Raw genomic sequence first — 17,189 nt, 5'->3', positions numbered from 1 at the left:
CTCCAACTCAATCATCAAGTTTGCAGACGACACAACAGTAGTAGGCTTGATTACCAACAATGACGAGACAGCCTACAGGGAGGAGGTGAGGGCTCTGGGAGTGTGGTGCCAGGAAAATAACCTCTCACTCAAGGTCAACAAAACAAAGGAGATGATCGTGGACTTCAGGAAACAGCAGAGGGTGCACCCCCCTATCCACATTGACGGGACCGCAGTGGAGAAGGTGGAAAGCTTCAAGTATCTTGGGGTACACATCACTGAAACTGAAATGGTCCACCCACTCAGACTGTGGTGAAGAAGGCGCAACAGAGCCTCTTCAACCTCAGGAGGCTGAAGAAATTTGGCTTGGCACCTAAAACCCTCACAAACTTTTACAGATGCACAATTGAGAGCATCCTGTCGGGCTGTATCACCGACTGGTACGGCAACTGCACCGCCCGCAACAGCAGGGCTCTCCAGAGGGTGGTGCGGTCTGCCGAACGCATTACCGGGGGAAAACTACCCGCCCTCCAGGACACCTACAGCACCCGATGTCACAGGAGGGCCCAAAAGATCATCAAGAACATCAACCACCCGAGCCACTGCCTGTTCACCCCGCTATCATCCAGAAGGCGAGGTCAGTACAGGTGCATCAAAGCTGGGACCGAGAGACTGAAAAATAGCTTCTATCTCAAGGCCATCAGACTGTTAAATAGCCATCACTAGCACATTAGAGGCTGCTGCCTATAGACATAGACTAGAAATCATTGGCCACTTTAAGAAATGGAACACTAGCCTCTTTAATAATGTTTACATATCTTGCATTACTCATCTCATATGTATATACTGTATTCTATAATATCCTACTGTATCTTACTCCATGCTGCTAACATCGCTGGTCCATATATGTACAGTACCAGTCAACAGTTTGGACACACCTACTCATTCAAGGGTTTTTCTTAATTTTTACTATTTTTGATATTGTAGAATAATAGTGAAGACATCAAAATTATGAAATAACATGGAATCGTGTAGTAACCAAAAAAGGGTTAAACAAATCAAAATATATTTGAGATTTGAGATTATTCAAATAGCCAAATAGCCACCCTGACACGTTTGCACACTCTGGGCATTCTCTCAACCAGCTTCATGAGGTAGTCACCTGGAATGCATTTCAATTAACAGGTGTGCCTTCTTTAAACATTAATTTGTGGAATTTCTCAATGTGTTTGAGCCAATCAGTTGTGTTGTGACAAGGTAGGGTTGGTATACAGAAGATAGCCCTATTTGGTAAAAGACCAAGTCAATATTATGGCAAGAACAGCTCAAATAAGCAAAGAGAAACAACAGTCCATCATTACTTTAGGACATGAAGGTCAGTCAATACGGAATATTTCAAGAACGAGGTGTTATGGTGTGGGGGTGCTTTTCCTGGTGACACTGTATGTGATTTATTTAGAATTCAAGGCACACTTAACCAGCATGGCTACCACAGCATTCTGCAGCGATACACCATCCCATCTGGTTTGGGCTTAGTGGGACTATCATTTGTTTTTCAACAGGACAATGACCCAACACACCTCCAGGCTGTGTAAGGGCTATTTTACCAAGAAGGAGAGTGATGGAGTGCTGCATCAGATGACCTGGTCTCCACAATCCCCCGACCTCAACCCAATTGAGATGGTTTGGGATGAGTCGGACCGCAGAGTAAAGGAAAAGCAACCAACAAGTGCTCAGAATATGTGGGAACTCCTTCAAGACTGTTGGAAAAGCATTCCAGGTGAAGCTGGTTGAGAGAATGCCAAGAGTGTGCAAAGCTATCATCAAGGCAAAGGGTGGCTATTTGAAGAATCTCAAATCTCAAAATATATTTTGATTTGTTTAACACTTTTTTGGTTACTACATAATTCCATATGTGTTATTTCATAATTTTTATGTCTTCACTATTATTCTACAATGTAGAAAATAGTAAAAATAAAGAAAAACCCTGGAATGAGTAGGTGTGTCCAAACTTTTGACTGGTACTGTATATATGTTTTATTCCATTCCTTACTTAGATTTGTGTGTATTGGGTATATGTTGTGAAATCGTTCGATATTACTTGTTAGATATTACTGCACTGTCAGAGCTAGAAGCACAAGCATTTCGCTACACCCGCAATCTGCTAAACACGTAAAATTTTATTTTATTTGATTTGACAATCCAACAGCTCTAAATATGATTGTCTGATACCCACTGGGGAATCACAGTTTGGAATAACAAAGATCGTCTCTTTTTAATATCAATATTTTTAAAGTGCTTTTCATCTATCCAAAACTGTTAGTCATAGACACACATTAAAAAACAACAAAGTGGACCATCAGTTATTACATTTTCAGATATTAAAGTGTACAGAAGTTTTGGAGAATACCTCGCAAAGCCTGTCCGTAGCCCGCGATAATAACCAGGAGTTAGGCCTAAGCTGTAGTGAAGCAGGATGCCTCCAGGCATATCTCCCTGCTCTCCCTCCTCTCCTCCTCCTCTCCTTGTGGCCACAGGCCAGCCGTCCTCTCCTCCTCCTCTCCTTGTGGCCACAGGCCAGCCGTCCTCTCCTCCTCCTCTCCTTGTGGCCACAGGCCAGCCGTCCTCTCCTCCTCCTCTCCTTGTGGCCACAGGCCAGCCGTCCTCTCCTCCTCCTCTCCTTGTGGCCACAGGCCAGCCGTCCCAGACTGCAGCGGAGGCAAAGTCAATTGCCAAAATCTAAACAACCATAAAGACTCCCTGCTGTTTTGCTTCAGCGCGATACGGCTTCAATCTGTGCCCTGGACGGTGCGATCACATCCCTTGTTGTGTTTTGGGATTCCGTTCAGATGGGCTGCAGGCAAGGGACAGAGGGATGGATGGAGGGAGGGAGGGAGGGAGAGAGAGAGAGAGAGAGAATAGGGAAAGCTACACGTTCAACCCTCTGATCAGGGTCTGTGAGTTTGAGGGAGAAAAATTGAAAAGTTGACAGAGTAAAGAAAGAGAGAGGTTTAGCAGGAGTGAATCAGAAATGTTGTTAGAGAGGTGGATGAACAGACATCAATAGAGGGAGTGAGAGATGGAGAGAGAGAGAGAGAGAAAGTTACAGTGGTCCTGGGTGTCTGTTGGCCCCAGCCCTCCTGTCTGTCACGTCTAGTTTGGGTTTTGTGTGTTCCCCTCTGGAAGCTTAATTAGAACCCAGCACAGAACAGTGCCAAATTGGCGTTTAACACTCGTCTCAAACATTCTCTCTTTCTGTCTCATACTGTCCCCCTTTCTCTCTTTCTGTCTCATGCTGTCCCCCTTTCTCTCTTTCTGTCTCATGCTGTCCCCCTTTCTCTCTTTCTGTCTCATGCTGTCCCCCTTTCTCTCTTTCTGTCTCATGCTGTCCCCCTTTCTTTCTTAAACCAACCTGGTAGTCCTGTGTGGGTAAACCAGCCTGGTAGTCCTGTGTGGGGTGTGGGTAAACCAGCCTGGTAGTCCTGTGTGGGTAAACCAGCCTGGTAGTCCTGTGTGGGGTGTGGGTAAACCAGCCTGGTAGTCCTGTGTGGGTAAACCAGCCTGGTAGTCCTGTGTGGGGTGTGGGTAAACCAGCCTGGTAGTCCTGTGTGGGTAAACCAGCCTGGTAGTCCTGTGTGGGGTGTGGGTAAACCAGCCTGGTAGTCCTGTGTGGGTAAACCAGCCTGGTAGTCCTGTGTGGGTAAACCTGCCAGACCTACATCTCTCAGACAGATACGACCCAGCTGCCACTGTTAGGGCTGGGACAGCTGCTATGTCTGCCCTCCCCTACACACACACACACACACACATACATACACACATACACACACACAGGCTCACACACACACGTGCACACATAGTGGTGTAAAGTACTTAAGCAAAAATACTTTAAAGTAGTACTTAAGTTGTTTTTGGGGGTATCTGTACTTTTACTCCTCTACATTCCTAAAGAAAATAATGTACTTTTTACTACATACATTTTCCCTGACACCCAAAAGTACTTGTTACTTTTTGAATGCTTAGCAGGACAGGAAAATGGTCCAATTCACACTTATCAAGAGAACATCTCTGGTCATCCCTACTGTCTCTGATCTGGCGGACTCACTAAACACACATGCTTGATTTGTAAATTATGTCTGAGTGTTGGAGTGTGCCGCTGGCTATCCGTCAATTAATTAAAACATCTGGTTCGCTTAATATAAAGAATGTGAAATGATTTATACTTTTACTTTTGATACTTAAGTATATTTAATACCAAATACTTTTAGACTTTTACTCCAGTAGGATTTTGCTGGGTGACTTTTACTTGAGTCATTTTCAATTAAGGTATCTTTACTTTTACTCAAGTATGAAAATTAGCTACTTTTTCCACCACTGCATGCAGACACACACACACACACACACACACACACACACACACACACACACACACACTCACACACACACACACACACACACACTCACACACACACCTCAGACCCCTGGATTCCATGCATGGCACATGTTCCGTGACATGTCAAACATGCCAAGCATGCAACACTTCCTATCAGTGGCTATTTTGCGGAAACAAAGCTGGAAACCAGTAATGCATTGTGCAGTGTAGTTCGATGAACACAAGCTAGGTTAGAGCCATTGTTTTGAAATGAAATAACAATTTCCGTACAGTTAATCCATGCAAATGTGAGCTATTTTGTCTGACCAGCCATTGGTTGAAAGAGTAAGCAATAGGTTTAAAAGTTCATCCTAGATTTATACATCATTTTCACTTCACATGATTAGATTTTTTAAAAACATTTAAATAATAAATGTCCCCTTGTACAGTGAGGGGAAAAAAGTATTTGATCCCCTGCTGATTTTGTATGTTTGCCCACTGACAAAGACATGATCAGTCTATAATTTTAATGGTAGGTTTATTTGAACAGTGAGAGAAAGAATAACAACAACAAAATCCAGAAAAACGCATGTCAAAAATGTTATAAAAATTTGCATTTTAATGAGGGAAATAAGTATTTGACCCCCTCTCAATCAGAAAGATTTCTGGCTCCCAGGTGTCTTTTATACAGGTAACGAGCTGAGATTAGGAGCACACTCTTAAAGGGAGTGCTCCTAATCTCAGCTTGTTACCTGTATAAAAGACACCTGTCCACAGAAGCAATCAATCAATCAGATTCCAAACTCTCCACCATGGCCAAGACCAAAGAGCTCTCCAAGGATGTCAGGGACAAGATTGTAGACCTACACATGGCTGGAATGGGCTACAAGACCATCGCCAAGCAGCTTGGTGAGAAGGTGACAACAGTTGGTGCGATTATTCGCAAATGGAAGAAACACAAAATAACTGTCAATCTCCCTCGGCCTGGAGCTCCAAGCATGATCTCACTTCGTGGAGTTGCAATGATCATGAGAACGGTGAGGAATCAGCCCATAACTACACAGGAGGATATTGTCAATGATCTCAAGGCAGCTGGGACCATAGTCACCAAGAAAACAATTGGTAACACACTACACCGTGAAGGACTGAAATCCTGCAGCGCCCGCAAGGTCCCCCTGCTCAAGAAAGCACATATACATCTTCACCACATCAAAGGGACGATGGACGGCGCCATGTACCGTCAAATCTTTGGTGAGAACCTCCTTCCCTCAGCCAGGGCATTAAAATGGGTCGTGGATGGGTATTCCAGCATGACAATGACCCAAAACACACGGCCAAGGCAACAAAGGAGTGGCTCAAGAGGAAGCACATTAAGGTCCTTGAGTGGCCTAGCCAGTCTCCAGACCTTAATCCCATAGAAAATCTGTGGAGGGAGCTGAAGGTTCGAGTTGCCAAACGTCAGGCTCGAAACCTTAATGACTTGGAGAAGATCTGGAACAAAATCCCTCCTGAGATGTGTGCAAACCTGGTGGCCAACTACAAGAAACGTCTGACCTCTGTGATTGCCAACAAGGGTTTTGCCACCAAGTACTAAGTCATGTTTTGCAGAGGGGTCAAATACTTATTTCCCTCATTAAAATGCAAATCAATTTATAACATTTTTGACACGCGTTTTTCAGGATTTTTTTGTTGTTATTCTGTCTCTCACTGTTCAAATAAACCTACCATTAAAATTATAGACTGATCATGTCTTTGTCAGTGGGCAAACGTACAAAATCAGCAGGGGATCAAATACTTTTTTCCCTCACTGTATCTATAACACTACAAAAAGCAAGTGTACATAAAATGTTCACAATATTATTTTTTTGCTCAATCGGTCTGTGTAGTTGGCCAATACACACTAGTCTAGTTCTTTGTTAACCTTGCTGATGAGTTCAACCTGGTTTAACGAAACTGCAGTTACAATACTGTATGTTATTGGCACTGAGTACTTCATTATTTATATTATGACAGTTTAGCGCGTCTAAAATGACCATTATAAACTGGGTGGTTCGATCCCTGAATGCTGATTGGCTGAAAGCCGTGGTATACCACGGGTATGACAAAACATGTATTTTTACTGATCTAAATACATTGGTAACCAGTTTATAATTGCAATTAGGCACCTCGGGGGGTTGTGATATATGGCCAATATACCACGGCTAATGGCTGTATCCAGGCACTCTGCGATGTGTCGTACATAAGAAAAGCCCTTAGCCGTGGTATATTGGCCATATACTACGCCCCCTCTGGCCTTATTGCTTAATTATACTGCAGAGCATATGGTGGCCAGGTCATGCTGTACTACTGAACACAAACATAAATCTTAAACCCAATAATACATCTCTTTGTGAGGAGACACACACACCACACACACCACATACACCACACACACACACACACACACACACACACACACACACACACACACACACACACACACACACACACACACAGAGTATACAGTCTCCAGACAGTTCAGATGAGACTAGTCACATCATTGACACAGGGCCCAATTAAAGGGGAGTCCAGGACTGGGTGACCTCCACAGGAATCTCCCTCCCATGCTGTGTGTAAACTGTACACTGTCAGACCCAACCACCAACCCTCCATTTAGGCACCGTGGGGGGTGGGGAAAGGGTGGTGTGTGTGTGTGTGTGTGTGTGTGTGTGTCCGTGTCCGTAAATATTTGACTTTACTATTGTAAGTCTATCGGAGTCCAGTCCAACACACGCCATAGCCTTGGCCAGCAGCTATGATTTTCATTTCACATTTCTTGTTTCAAATTATTATTATGTGTGTGTGTGTGTGTGTGTGTGTGTCTCACTCGTGTGTATGAATTCTTAGCCATTAAACCCAAGCAGTGCTGTGTGTATGAAGTGGGGATAGCTAGGATACAACCTGGAATGAGGAGCCCTACTAACAAACACTGTGTGTTATTTACTTGGTGACACTGTAAGACCCAGGGACGGTGGTGGTAACAGGACCCAGGGACGGTGGTGGTAACAGGACCCAGGGACGGTGGTGGTAACAGGACCCAGGGACGGTGGTGGTAACAGGACCCAGGGACGGTGGTGGTAACAGGACCCAGGGACGGTGGTGGTAACAAGACCCAGGGACGGTTGTGGTAACGGGACCCAGGAACGGTGGTGGTAACGGGACCCAGGGACGGTGGTGGTAACAGGACCCAGGGACGGTGGTGGTAACAGGACCCAGGGACGGTGGTGGTAACAGGACCCAGGGACGTTAGTGGTAACAGGACCCAAGGACGTTAGTGGTAGCAGGACCCAGGGACGGTGATGTTAACAGGACCCAGGGACGGTGGTGTTAACAGGACCCAGGGACGGTGGTGGTAACAGGACCCAGGGACGGTGGTGGTAACAGGACCCAGGGACGGTGGTGGTAACAGAACCCAGGGACGTTGGTGGTAACAGAACCCAGGGACGTTGGTGGTAACAGGACCCAGGGACGGTGGTGGTAACAAGACCCAGGGACGGTGGTTGTAACAGGACCCAGGGACGGTGGTGGTAACATGACCCAGGGACGGTGGTGGTAACAGGACCCAGGGACGTTAGTGGTAACAGGACCCAGGGACGTTAGTGGTAGCAGGACCCAGGGACGGTGGTGTTAACAGGACCCAGGGAAGGTGGTGTTAACAGAACCCAGGGACGGTGGTGTTAACAGGACCCAGGGAAGGTGGTGTTAACAGAACCCAGGGACGGTGGTGTTAACAGAACCCAGGGACGTTGGTGGTAACAGGACCCAGGGACGGTGGTGGTAACAGGATCCAGGGACGTTGGTGGTAACAGGACCCAGGGACGTTGGTGGTAACAGAACCCAGGGACGGTGGTGGTACCAGGACCCAGGGACGGTGGTGGTAACAGGACCCAGGGACGTTGGTGGTAACAGGACCCAGGGACGTTGGTGGTAACAGGACCCAGGGACGTTGGTGATAACAGGACCCAGGGACGTTAGTGGTGGTAACAGGACCCAGGGACGGTGGTGGTAACAGGACCCAGGGACGGTGGTGGTAACAGGACCCAGGGACGGTGGTGGTAACAGGACCCAGGGACGGTGTTGGTAACAGGACCCAGGGACGTTAGTGGTAGCGGGACCCAGGGACGGTGGTGGTAACAGGACCCAGGGACGTTAGTGGTAACAGGACCCAGGGACGGTGGTGGTAACAGGACCCAGGGACGTTGGAGGTAACAGGACCCAGGGACGGTGGTGGTAACAGGACCCAGGGACGGTGGTGGTAACAGGACCCAGGGATGGTGGAGGTAACAGGACCCAGGGACGGTGGTTGTAACAGGACCCAGGGATGTAAGTGGTAACAGGACCCAGGGACGTTGGTATTAACAGGACCCAGGGACGTTAGTGGTAGCAGGACCCAGGGACGGTGGAGGTAACAGGACCCAGGGACGGTGGAGGTAACAGGACCCAGGGACGGTGGTGGTAACAAGACCCAGGGACGGTGGTGGTAACAAGACCCAGGGACGGTGGTGGTAACATGACCCAGGGTCGGTGGTGGTAACGGGACCCAGGGACGGTGGTGGTAACAGGACCCAGGGACGGTGGTGGTAACGGGACCCAGGGACGGTGGTGGTAACGGGACCCAGGGACGTTGGTGGTAACTGGACCCAGGGATGTAAGTGGTAACAGGACCCAGGGACGGTGGTGGTAACAGGACCCAGGGACGGTGGTGGTAACGGGACCCAGGGACGGTGGTGGTAACAGGACCCAGGGACGGTGGTGGTAACAGGACCCAGGGACGGTGGAGGTAACAGGACCCAGGGACGGTGGTGGTAACGGGACCCAGGGACGGTGGTGGTAACGGGATCCAGGGACGGTGGAGGTAACAGGACCCAGGGACGGTGGTGGTAACAGGACCCAGGGACAGTGGTGGTAACAGGACCCAGGGACGGTGGAGGTAACAGGACCCAGGGACGGTGGTGGTAACAGGACCCAGGGACGGTGGAGGTAACAGGATCCAGGGACGGTGGTGGTAACAGGACCCAGGGACGGTGGTGGTAACAGGACCCAGGGACGGTAGTGGTAACAGGACCCAGGGACGGTGGTGGTAACAGGATCCAGGGACGGTGGTGGTAACAGGACCCAGGGACGGTGGTGGTAACAGGACCCAGGGACCGTGGTGGTACAGCACCCAGGGACGGTGGTGGTACCAGGACCCAGGGACGGTGGTGGTAACAGGACCCAGGGATATTGGTGGTAACAGGACCCAGGGACGGTGGTGGTAACAGGACCCAGGGACGGTGGTGGTAACAGGACCCAGGGATGTAAGTGGTAACGGGACCCAGGGACAGTGGTGGTAACAGGACCCAGGGACGTTAGTGGTAGCGGGACCCAGGGACGGTGGTGTTAACGGGACCCAGGGACGGTGGTGTTAACGGGACCCAGGGACGGTGGTGTTAACGGGACCCAGGGACGGTGGTGGTAACAGGACCCAGGGACGTTGGTGGTAACAGGACCCAGGGACGGTGGTGCTAACAGGACCCAGGGACGTTGATGGTAACAGGACCCAGGGACGGTGGAGGTAACAGGACCCAGGGACGGTGGTGGTAACAGGACCCAGGGACGGTGGTGTTAACGGGACCCAGGGACGGTGGTGTTAGCAGGACCCAGGGACGGTGGTGGTAACAGGACCCAGGGACGTTGGTGGTAACAGGACCCAGGGACGGTGGTGGTAACAGGACCCAGGGACGGTGGTGGTAACAGGACCCAGGGACGTTGGTGGTAACAGGACCCAGGGACGGTGGTGGTAACAGGACCCAGGGACGGTTGTGGTAACAGAGTGCGTTGGTAGAGACGTTTTTAACCTGTTTTTGCTGGAACTCTCAATTTCTAACATGTATGAACACAGAACTTAATCACGCAGATGAACAAATAATTGAGTGAAGCAAGACCTCTGAGTGTAATTTAGTGAAGCAAGGCCTCTAGGAGTGTAATTGAGTGAAGCAAGGCCTCTGCGAGTGTAGTAGAGTGAAGCAAGACCTCTGAGTGTAATTTAGTGAAGCAAGGCCTCTAGGAGTGTAATTGAGTGAAGCAAGGCCTCTGGGAGTGTAATTGAGTGAAGCAAGGCCTCTGGGAGTGTAATTGAGTGAAGCAAGGCCTCAGAGTGTAATTGAGTGAAGCAAGGCCTCTGGAAGTGTAGTTGAGTGAACGTCGGTTTCTTTAATCTGAACTGAAGCAGGCCTTGAGGAGCTGGGAGTTGAGTGATGATGTGATTGGGTTGAGTGTTGAGAGATGTGTAAGACTAGCCCTGGATGAACTGTACAGCAGTTGTTGTGGAGCTCAATGTTGTCGAGAGAGGGAGAGGGAGGGAGGGAGGGAGGGAGGGAGGGAGGGAGGGAGGGAGAGAGACAGAGAGAGAGAGAGAGAGAGACAGAGAGAGAGAGAGAGAGAGAGAGAGAGAGAGAGAGAGAGATTGTTGTTGATTACTGGCCGGAGAATCTTCTATCATACTTAAGATAACACCACTGGCTGAGTCATACTACTACTTACACATCAACGTAGGTCGTTTTATTAAAAGAGGTTTTGACACAGGTAGTGTCTTTTTTTTAAACGCTTTTTAGCTTTATTTTTCTCCTATATGTGATAGTCTAAATGAATTGTGATGTGTATGTATGTTTTATAAGTGTGTGTTTGTGTTGGGGTGGGAGTTGTGTGTCTGTGTACAGTCAGTATATCAGCATGTCTGTATCTCTCTCTCTCTGTGTAATGACAGTGGCTGTGTCCGAATTCTAGCGTACTACACACTTCAACTGCATACTATTTAGCACCTAACGTTTAGTAAAAAGTGTGCAGTATGCCACAGCTGCAACACAGTAGCTGAGATGGTGGGGCGGGGCCGAGTGCGGCTGGATTTTTCCAAATTCAACAGACGTGCATTGCATTAACCAGCCTGATAATAGCTCTTCCAATTCAATAGATTTATCTCAACTCTGAGTAGAATAGGAATGGAGTTCTAGGCCTACTCAGGCTCGCTATGGGCAGACTATCACGTTCAACCTTAGCCCATATAGCCCATCTATCCTATTTAAAAAGGACTGAAGACATAAACTGACCATTTGGTTCTATTTCAACATATTTATTAGTGAAACCTAAGTGCTGTAACATATATAAATTACATTAAATAGCCTAGTACACACACTAAAACGTTTCAAATGTTCAAATCAAAAGGCTATTGCATAAAAAAAACGTGGACAGCAACATAATAAACTAAAGCTCATTGGGAATGAGATCAGAATGACTACTGAGGCTTGATCCATAAATTAAATAATGAAATAGGTAGCCTAGTCTACAAAACTTAAACAATCCATGTGTTCAAATCAAAACGCCTGATTAACATGACGTCAATAACGCAGCCGCATCCCGAGTCCCCGGTGCCGACACATTCTGAAATCAAATGATATTTTCATTTAAAAGCTCTGATGAAGGCCAAGAGAACAAGAAACACTTTTCAGTGAGAAAACAGAAAAACATTTTGGGTAAAACATTTTTTTAAATACTTATTTTTTCGAAGATGTAGCCAACGATGCAATACTCGTGATCATTTTAAGGAGAAAAAAAACGACTTAGCCTACGTTTGAACACCACCGCAGAAGCTTTGCTATTCAGCATCTTCCCAATTAAGTAGCCTAGTTTTGTTGTTTGCCTACTTGAAGAGAACTAGGGCCTAGCACTCGCAGCCCACCTCTTCCAATGCATTGTGGGAAAGTGTGCATCGAATTCTACTAGCTGAAGAGTCGAAAATAGTATGTTATTTATTTTTATTATTATTTAACCTTTATTTTAACAGGGAGAACATATTGAGACCTAGGTCTCTTTTACAAATGTGCCCTGTATATACAACATAAATATACACATTATACCCAAACATATACTGTACACATTAAAATACAAAAACACAGTCATGGGAAGCACAAATAAAACATCACAAATCACCCAGAAAAACAGTTAGATTCCTCCACAAATAAGTCCCCAATCAATGCTTTGAACTGCTCTAATAGCACCAGAACATAAAACTAAAAGCACATTTACCTAGCTCGCTGGAGACCCTAGGAACCTCAAGAGTTAACCAATCCTGTGAACGGGTTAGGCAACTCAGCTGTCTATACTTCAACAGTAAAGTTAAGATAAGACGGAAGTTTATGAAGTAGGGCCTTGTAAACACAAAGGGAGTAATGTAGAGATCTACGGATCTTTAGCGAAGTCCAGCCAACCTTTTGATACAGGATGCAGTGATGAGTATCAAAACTGTCACCCGTAACAAAACGAAGGGCACTATGGTAGCACTATGGTACAACATCCTGGTATTTAAACCATACTCGATTTTCAAAAATTCTCATACCATAAGAAAAAAATAATTTTGGCATACTGAGAATGTGTCATGCGTGATTGCGTTGTTTCCTGCTATTCGTTGATTTTGAAACATCCCCATATCTAATTGATCAGCTGTTGTGAAAGCCAAAATGAGTATGACATCCGGGCATTTCAAGTATACTTGTTTTTCGAAATGTCTCTCACTATTACATTTTCTTTTTCCGCATACTCAAACGGCCTACTATTTAGGGCGCAAGTATGGGTATTGTGACATGGCCATACTCAGAGCAGTAACATATCCAGAATGTCAGAGGGAGAATCCAGCCAGCGGCCCACTTCTCCCTAGGAGGAGGAGCTACCGGAACCTTTAGCTCCTAGCACCTCCCTGCCGAGGGCATAATTACCCACTAAAGGAGGGGCTAGTGGAACCTTGGGAGGGGCTATAGGAACCCTCAGTGGTTAGCTCCTCCCAGCAGAGGTATATCACTCCACTCCCTCTGGCGTGGAGATTCAGAGCTCAGAGCTACATGGGATCAAAGCCTGGCTATCTGCCTCACTGTCTGACTCCCACAGCTACCCTAGAGAGAGAGGAGAGGAGAGGAGAGGAGAGGAGAGGAGAGGAGAGGAGAGGAGAGGAGAGGAGAGGAGAGGAGAGGAGAGGAGAGGAGAGGAGAGGAGAGGAGAGGAGAGGAGAGGAGAGGAGAGGAGAGATATGCCACTTTTTTTTCGTATTTTCTTGTAGTAGCTGTTAAGTGTTATTAATGACGTGCGTTTGGACAGCTCTGGTCTCGGTCTCCGGTCCCAGGAAGGGGCGCGTTTATTCTGCTTTTCCCTCCTGAACACTGGATCCATACTGTGAGCATCATGACTTTACTGGGCTCTGAACGATCCATACTGATACGGAGCAAGTTTAGATCAGGTAAGATCCTATTGTGTGCGTGTTCATGTCCACTCACCTATCAGAATCATTTGTTCATTCAACCCTTTGGACTGGCACTTTGTTGATATGCACTATATAAATATCCTCTCCTTATGATACAATGTTTGCACTTGCATTGATAAAATGTTTTACTTTTTCAATGCCATTTGTCAATCAACCGTCAGTACTTGTATTTTATTTATAGTGTACAGTAGTACAGGTACATGCTTTTTGTATATTGCTTCTCAAATCAAATTAGTCCCATACACATATTTATATTTAGCAGATGTTATTGCGGGTGTAGCGAAATGCTTGTGTTCCTAGCTCCAAAAGAGCAGTAATATCTAACAATACACACTCATTTAAAAAGTAAAATAATGGAATTAAGAAATATAGACAATTTAGGAAGAGCAATGTCGGAGTCCGGAGTATACATGTATATACTGAGTATACAAAACCTGCTCTTTCCATGACATAGACTGACCAGGTGAATCCAGGTGAACGCTATGGTCCCGTGTTGATCAATCAGTGTAGATGAAGGGGAGGAGACAGGTTAAAGAAGGATTTTTAAACCTTGAGACAATTGAGACATGGATTTTGTATGTGTGCCATTCAGAGGGTGAATGGGCAAGACAAAACATTTAAGTGCCCTTGAACGGGGTATGGTCGTAGTTGCCAGGCGCACCGGTTTGGAACGCTTTCGACACCTTGTAGACAGAGTCCATGCCCCGACGAATTGAGGCTGTTCTGATGGCAAAAGGGGGTGCAACTCAATATTAGGAAGGTGTTCCTAATGTTTGGTATACTCAGTGTATATATGTGATGGGATGTATAGACAATATGGACAGTAGATGGATAGAATATGTAGTATATCTGAAGAATAGTATATGTACAGCAATAGTTACAGTGGGGAAAAAAAGTATTTAGTCAGCCACCAATTGTGCAAGTTCTCCCACTTAAAAAGATGAGAGAGGCCTTTAATTTTCATCATAGGTACACGTCAACTATGACAGACAAAATAAGAAAAAAAAATCCAGAAAATCACATTGTAGGATTTTTTATGAATTTATTTGCAAATTATGGTGGAAAATAAGTATTTGGTCAATAACAAAAGTTTCTCAATACTTTGTTATATACCCTTTGTTGGCAATGACACAGGTCAGACGTTTTCTGTAAGTCTTCACAAGGTTTTCACACACTATTTTGGCCCATTCCTTCATGCAGATCTCCTCTAGAGCAGTGATGTTTTGGGGCTGTCGCTGGGCAACACGGACTTTCAACTCCCTCAAAGATTTTCTATGGGGTTGAGATCTGGAGACTGGCTAGGCCACTCCAGGACCTTGAAATGCTTCTTACGAAGCCACTCCTTCGTTGCCCGGGCAGTGTGTTTGGGATCATTGTCATGCTGAAAGACCCAGCCACGTTTCATCTTCAATGCCCTTGCTGATGGAAGGAGGTTTTCACTCAAAATCTCACGATACATGGCCCCATTCATTCTTTCCTTTACATGGATCAGTCGTCCTGGTCCCTTTGCAGAAAAACAGCCCCAAAGCATGATGTTTACACCCCCATGCTTCACAGTAGGTATGGTGTTCTTTGGATGCAACTCAGCATTCTTTGTCCTCCAAACACGACGAGTTGAGTTTTTACCAAAAAGTTCTATTTTGGTTTCATCTGACCATATGACATTCTCCAAATCCTCTTCTGGATCATCCAAATGCACTCTAGCAAACTTCAGACGGGCCTGGACATGTACTGGCTTAAGCAGGGGGACACGTCTGGAACTGCAGGATTTGAGTCCCTGGCGGCGTAGTGTGTTACTGATGGTAGGCTTTGTTACTTTGGTCCCAGCTCTCTGCAGGTCATTCACTAGGTCCCCCCGTGTGGTTCTGGGATTTTTGCTCACCGTTCTTGTGATAATTTTGACCCCACAGGGTGAGATCTTGCGTGGAGCCCCAGATCGAGGGAGATTATCAGTGGACTTGTATGTCTTCCATTTCCTAATAATTGCTCCCACAGTTGATTTCTTCAAACCAAGCTGCTCACCTATTGCAGATTCAGTCTTCCCAGCCTGGTGCAGGTCTACAATTTTGTTTCTGGTGTCCTTTGACAGCTCTTTGGTCTTGGCCATAGTGGAGTTTGGAGTGTGACTGTTTGAGGTTGTGGACAGGTGTCTTTTATACTGATAACAAGTTCAAACAGGTGCTATTAATACAGGTAACGAGTGGAGGACAGAGGAGCCTCTTAAAGAAGAAGTTACAGGTCTGTGAGAGCCAGAAATCTTGCTTGTTTGTAGGTGACCAAATACTTATTTTCCACCATAATTTGCAAATAAATTCATTAAAAATCCTACAGTGTGATTTTCTGGATTTTTTTTTCTTAATTTGTCTGTCATAGTTGACGTGTACCTATGATGAAAATTACAGGCCTCTCTCATCTTTTTAAGTGGGAGAACTTGCACAATTGGTGGCTGACTAAATACTTTTTTTCCCCACTGTATATAGGATGAGCCTTGACTAGAATACAGTATATATACATATGGTGCGGTTAAAATGATATAATGAGAGAATGCCAAGAGTTGCAAATCTGTCATCAAGGCAAAGGGTGGCTACTTTGAAGAATCTCAAATATAAAATATAATTTGATTTGTTTAACACTTTTTTGGTTACTACATAATTCCATATGTGTTATTTCATAGTTTTGATGTCTTCATTATTATTCTACAATGTAGAAAATAGTAAAACTAAAGAAAAATGAGTAGGTCAAACTTTTGACTGGTACTATATATATATATATATATATATATATATATATATATACAGTGGGGAGAACAAGTATTTGATACACTGCCGATTTTGCAGGTTTTCCTACTTACAAAGCATGTAGAGGTCTGTAGTTTTTATCATAGGTACACTTCAACTGTGAGAGACGGAATCTAAAACAAAAATCCAGAAAATCACATTGTATGATTTTTAAGTAATTAATTTGCATTTTATTGCATGACATAAGTATTTGATACATCAGAAAAGCAGAACTGAATATTTGGTACAGAAACCTTTGTTTGCAATTACAGAGATCATACGTTTCCTGTAGGTCTTGACCAGGTTTGCACAGACTGCAGCAGGGATTTTGGCCCAAACCTCCATACAGACCTTCTCCAGATCCTTCAGGTTTCGGGGCTGTCGCTGGGCAATACAGACTTTCTGCTCCCTCCAAAGATTTTCTATTGGGTTCAGGTGTGGAGACTGGCTAGGCCACTCCAGGACCTTGAGATGCTTCTTACGGAGCCACTCCTTAGTTGCCCTGGCTGTGTGTTTTGGGTCGTTGTCATGCTGGAAGACCCAGCCACGACCCATCTTCAATGCTCTTACTGAGGGAAGGAGGTTGTTGGCCAAGATCTCGCGATACATGGCCCCATCCATCCTCCCCTCAATACGGTGCAGTCGTCCTGTCCCCTTTGCAGAAAAGCATCCCCAAAGAATGATGTTTCCACCTCCATGCTTCACGGTTGGGATGGTGTTCTTGGGGTTTTACTCA

General features: G+C 45.8%; 1 protein-coding gene across 4 annotated transcripts in view; it reads left to right on the top strand.

Annotated features, from left to right (window-relative positions):
• The first annotated feature begins 13,413 nt into the window (after positions 1-13,413).
• LOC121582035 (myocardin) overlaps positions 13,414-17,189 on the top strand; it is a 55,556-nt gene continuing 51,780 nt past the window's right edge. For all 4 annotated transcript variants that reach the window (XM_041897829.2, XM_041897752.2, XM_041897666.2 and 1 more), the window contains exon 1: positions 13,414-13,652. In XM_041897829.2, the coding sequence (XP_041753763.1) occupies positions 13,598-13,652 (55 nt within the window). In that variant the 5' untranslated portion in view covers positions 13,414-13,597. The remainder of the gene's footprint in view (positions 13,653-17,189) is intronic.

Source organism: Coregonus clupeaformis, chromosome 1 (assembly GCF_020615455.1).
Source record: "Coregonus clupeaformis isolate EN_2021a chromosome 1, ASM2061545v1, whole genome shotgun sequence".
In the NCBI taxonomy this organism is placed as follows: domain Eukaryota; kingdom Metazoa; phylum Chordata; class Actinopteri; order Salmoniformes; family Salmonidae; genus Coregonus; species Coregonus clupeaformis.
This window is presented reverse-complemented; position numbering and strand designations above follow the sequence as displayed.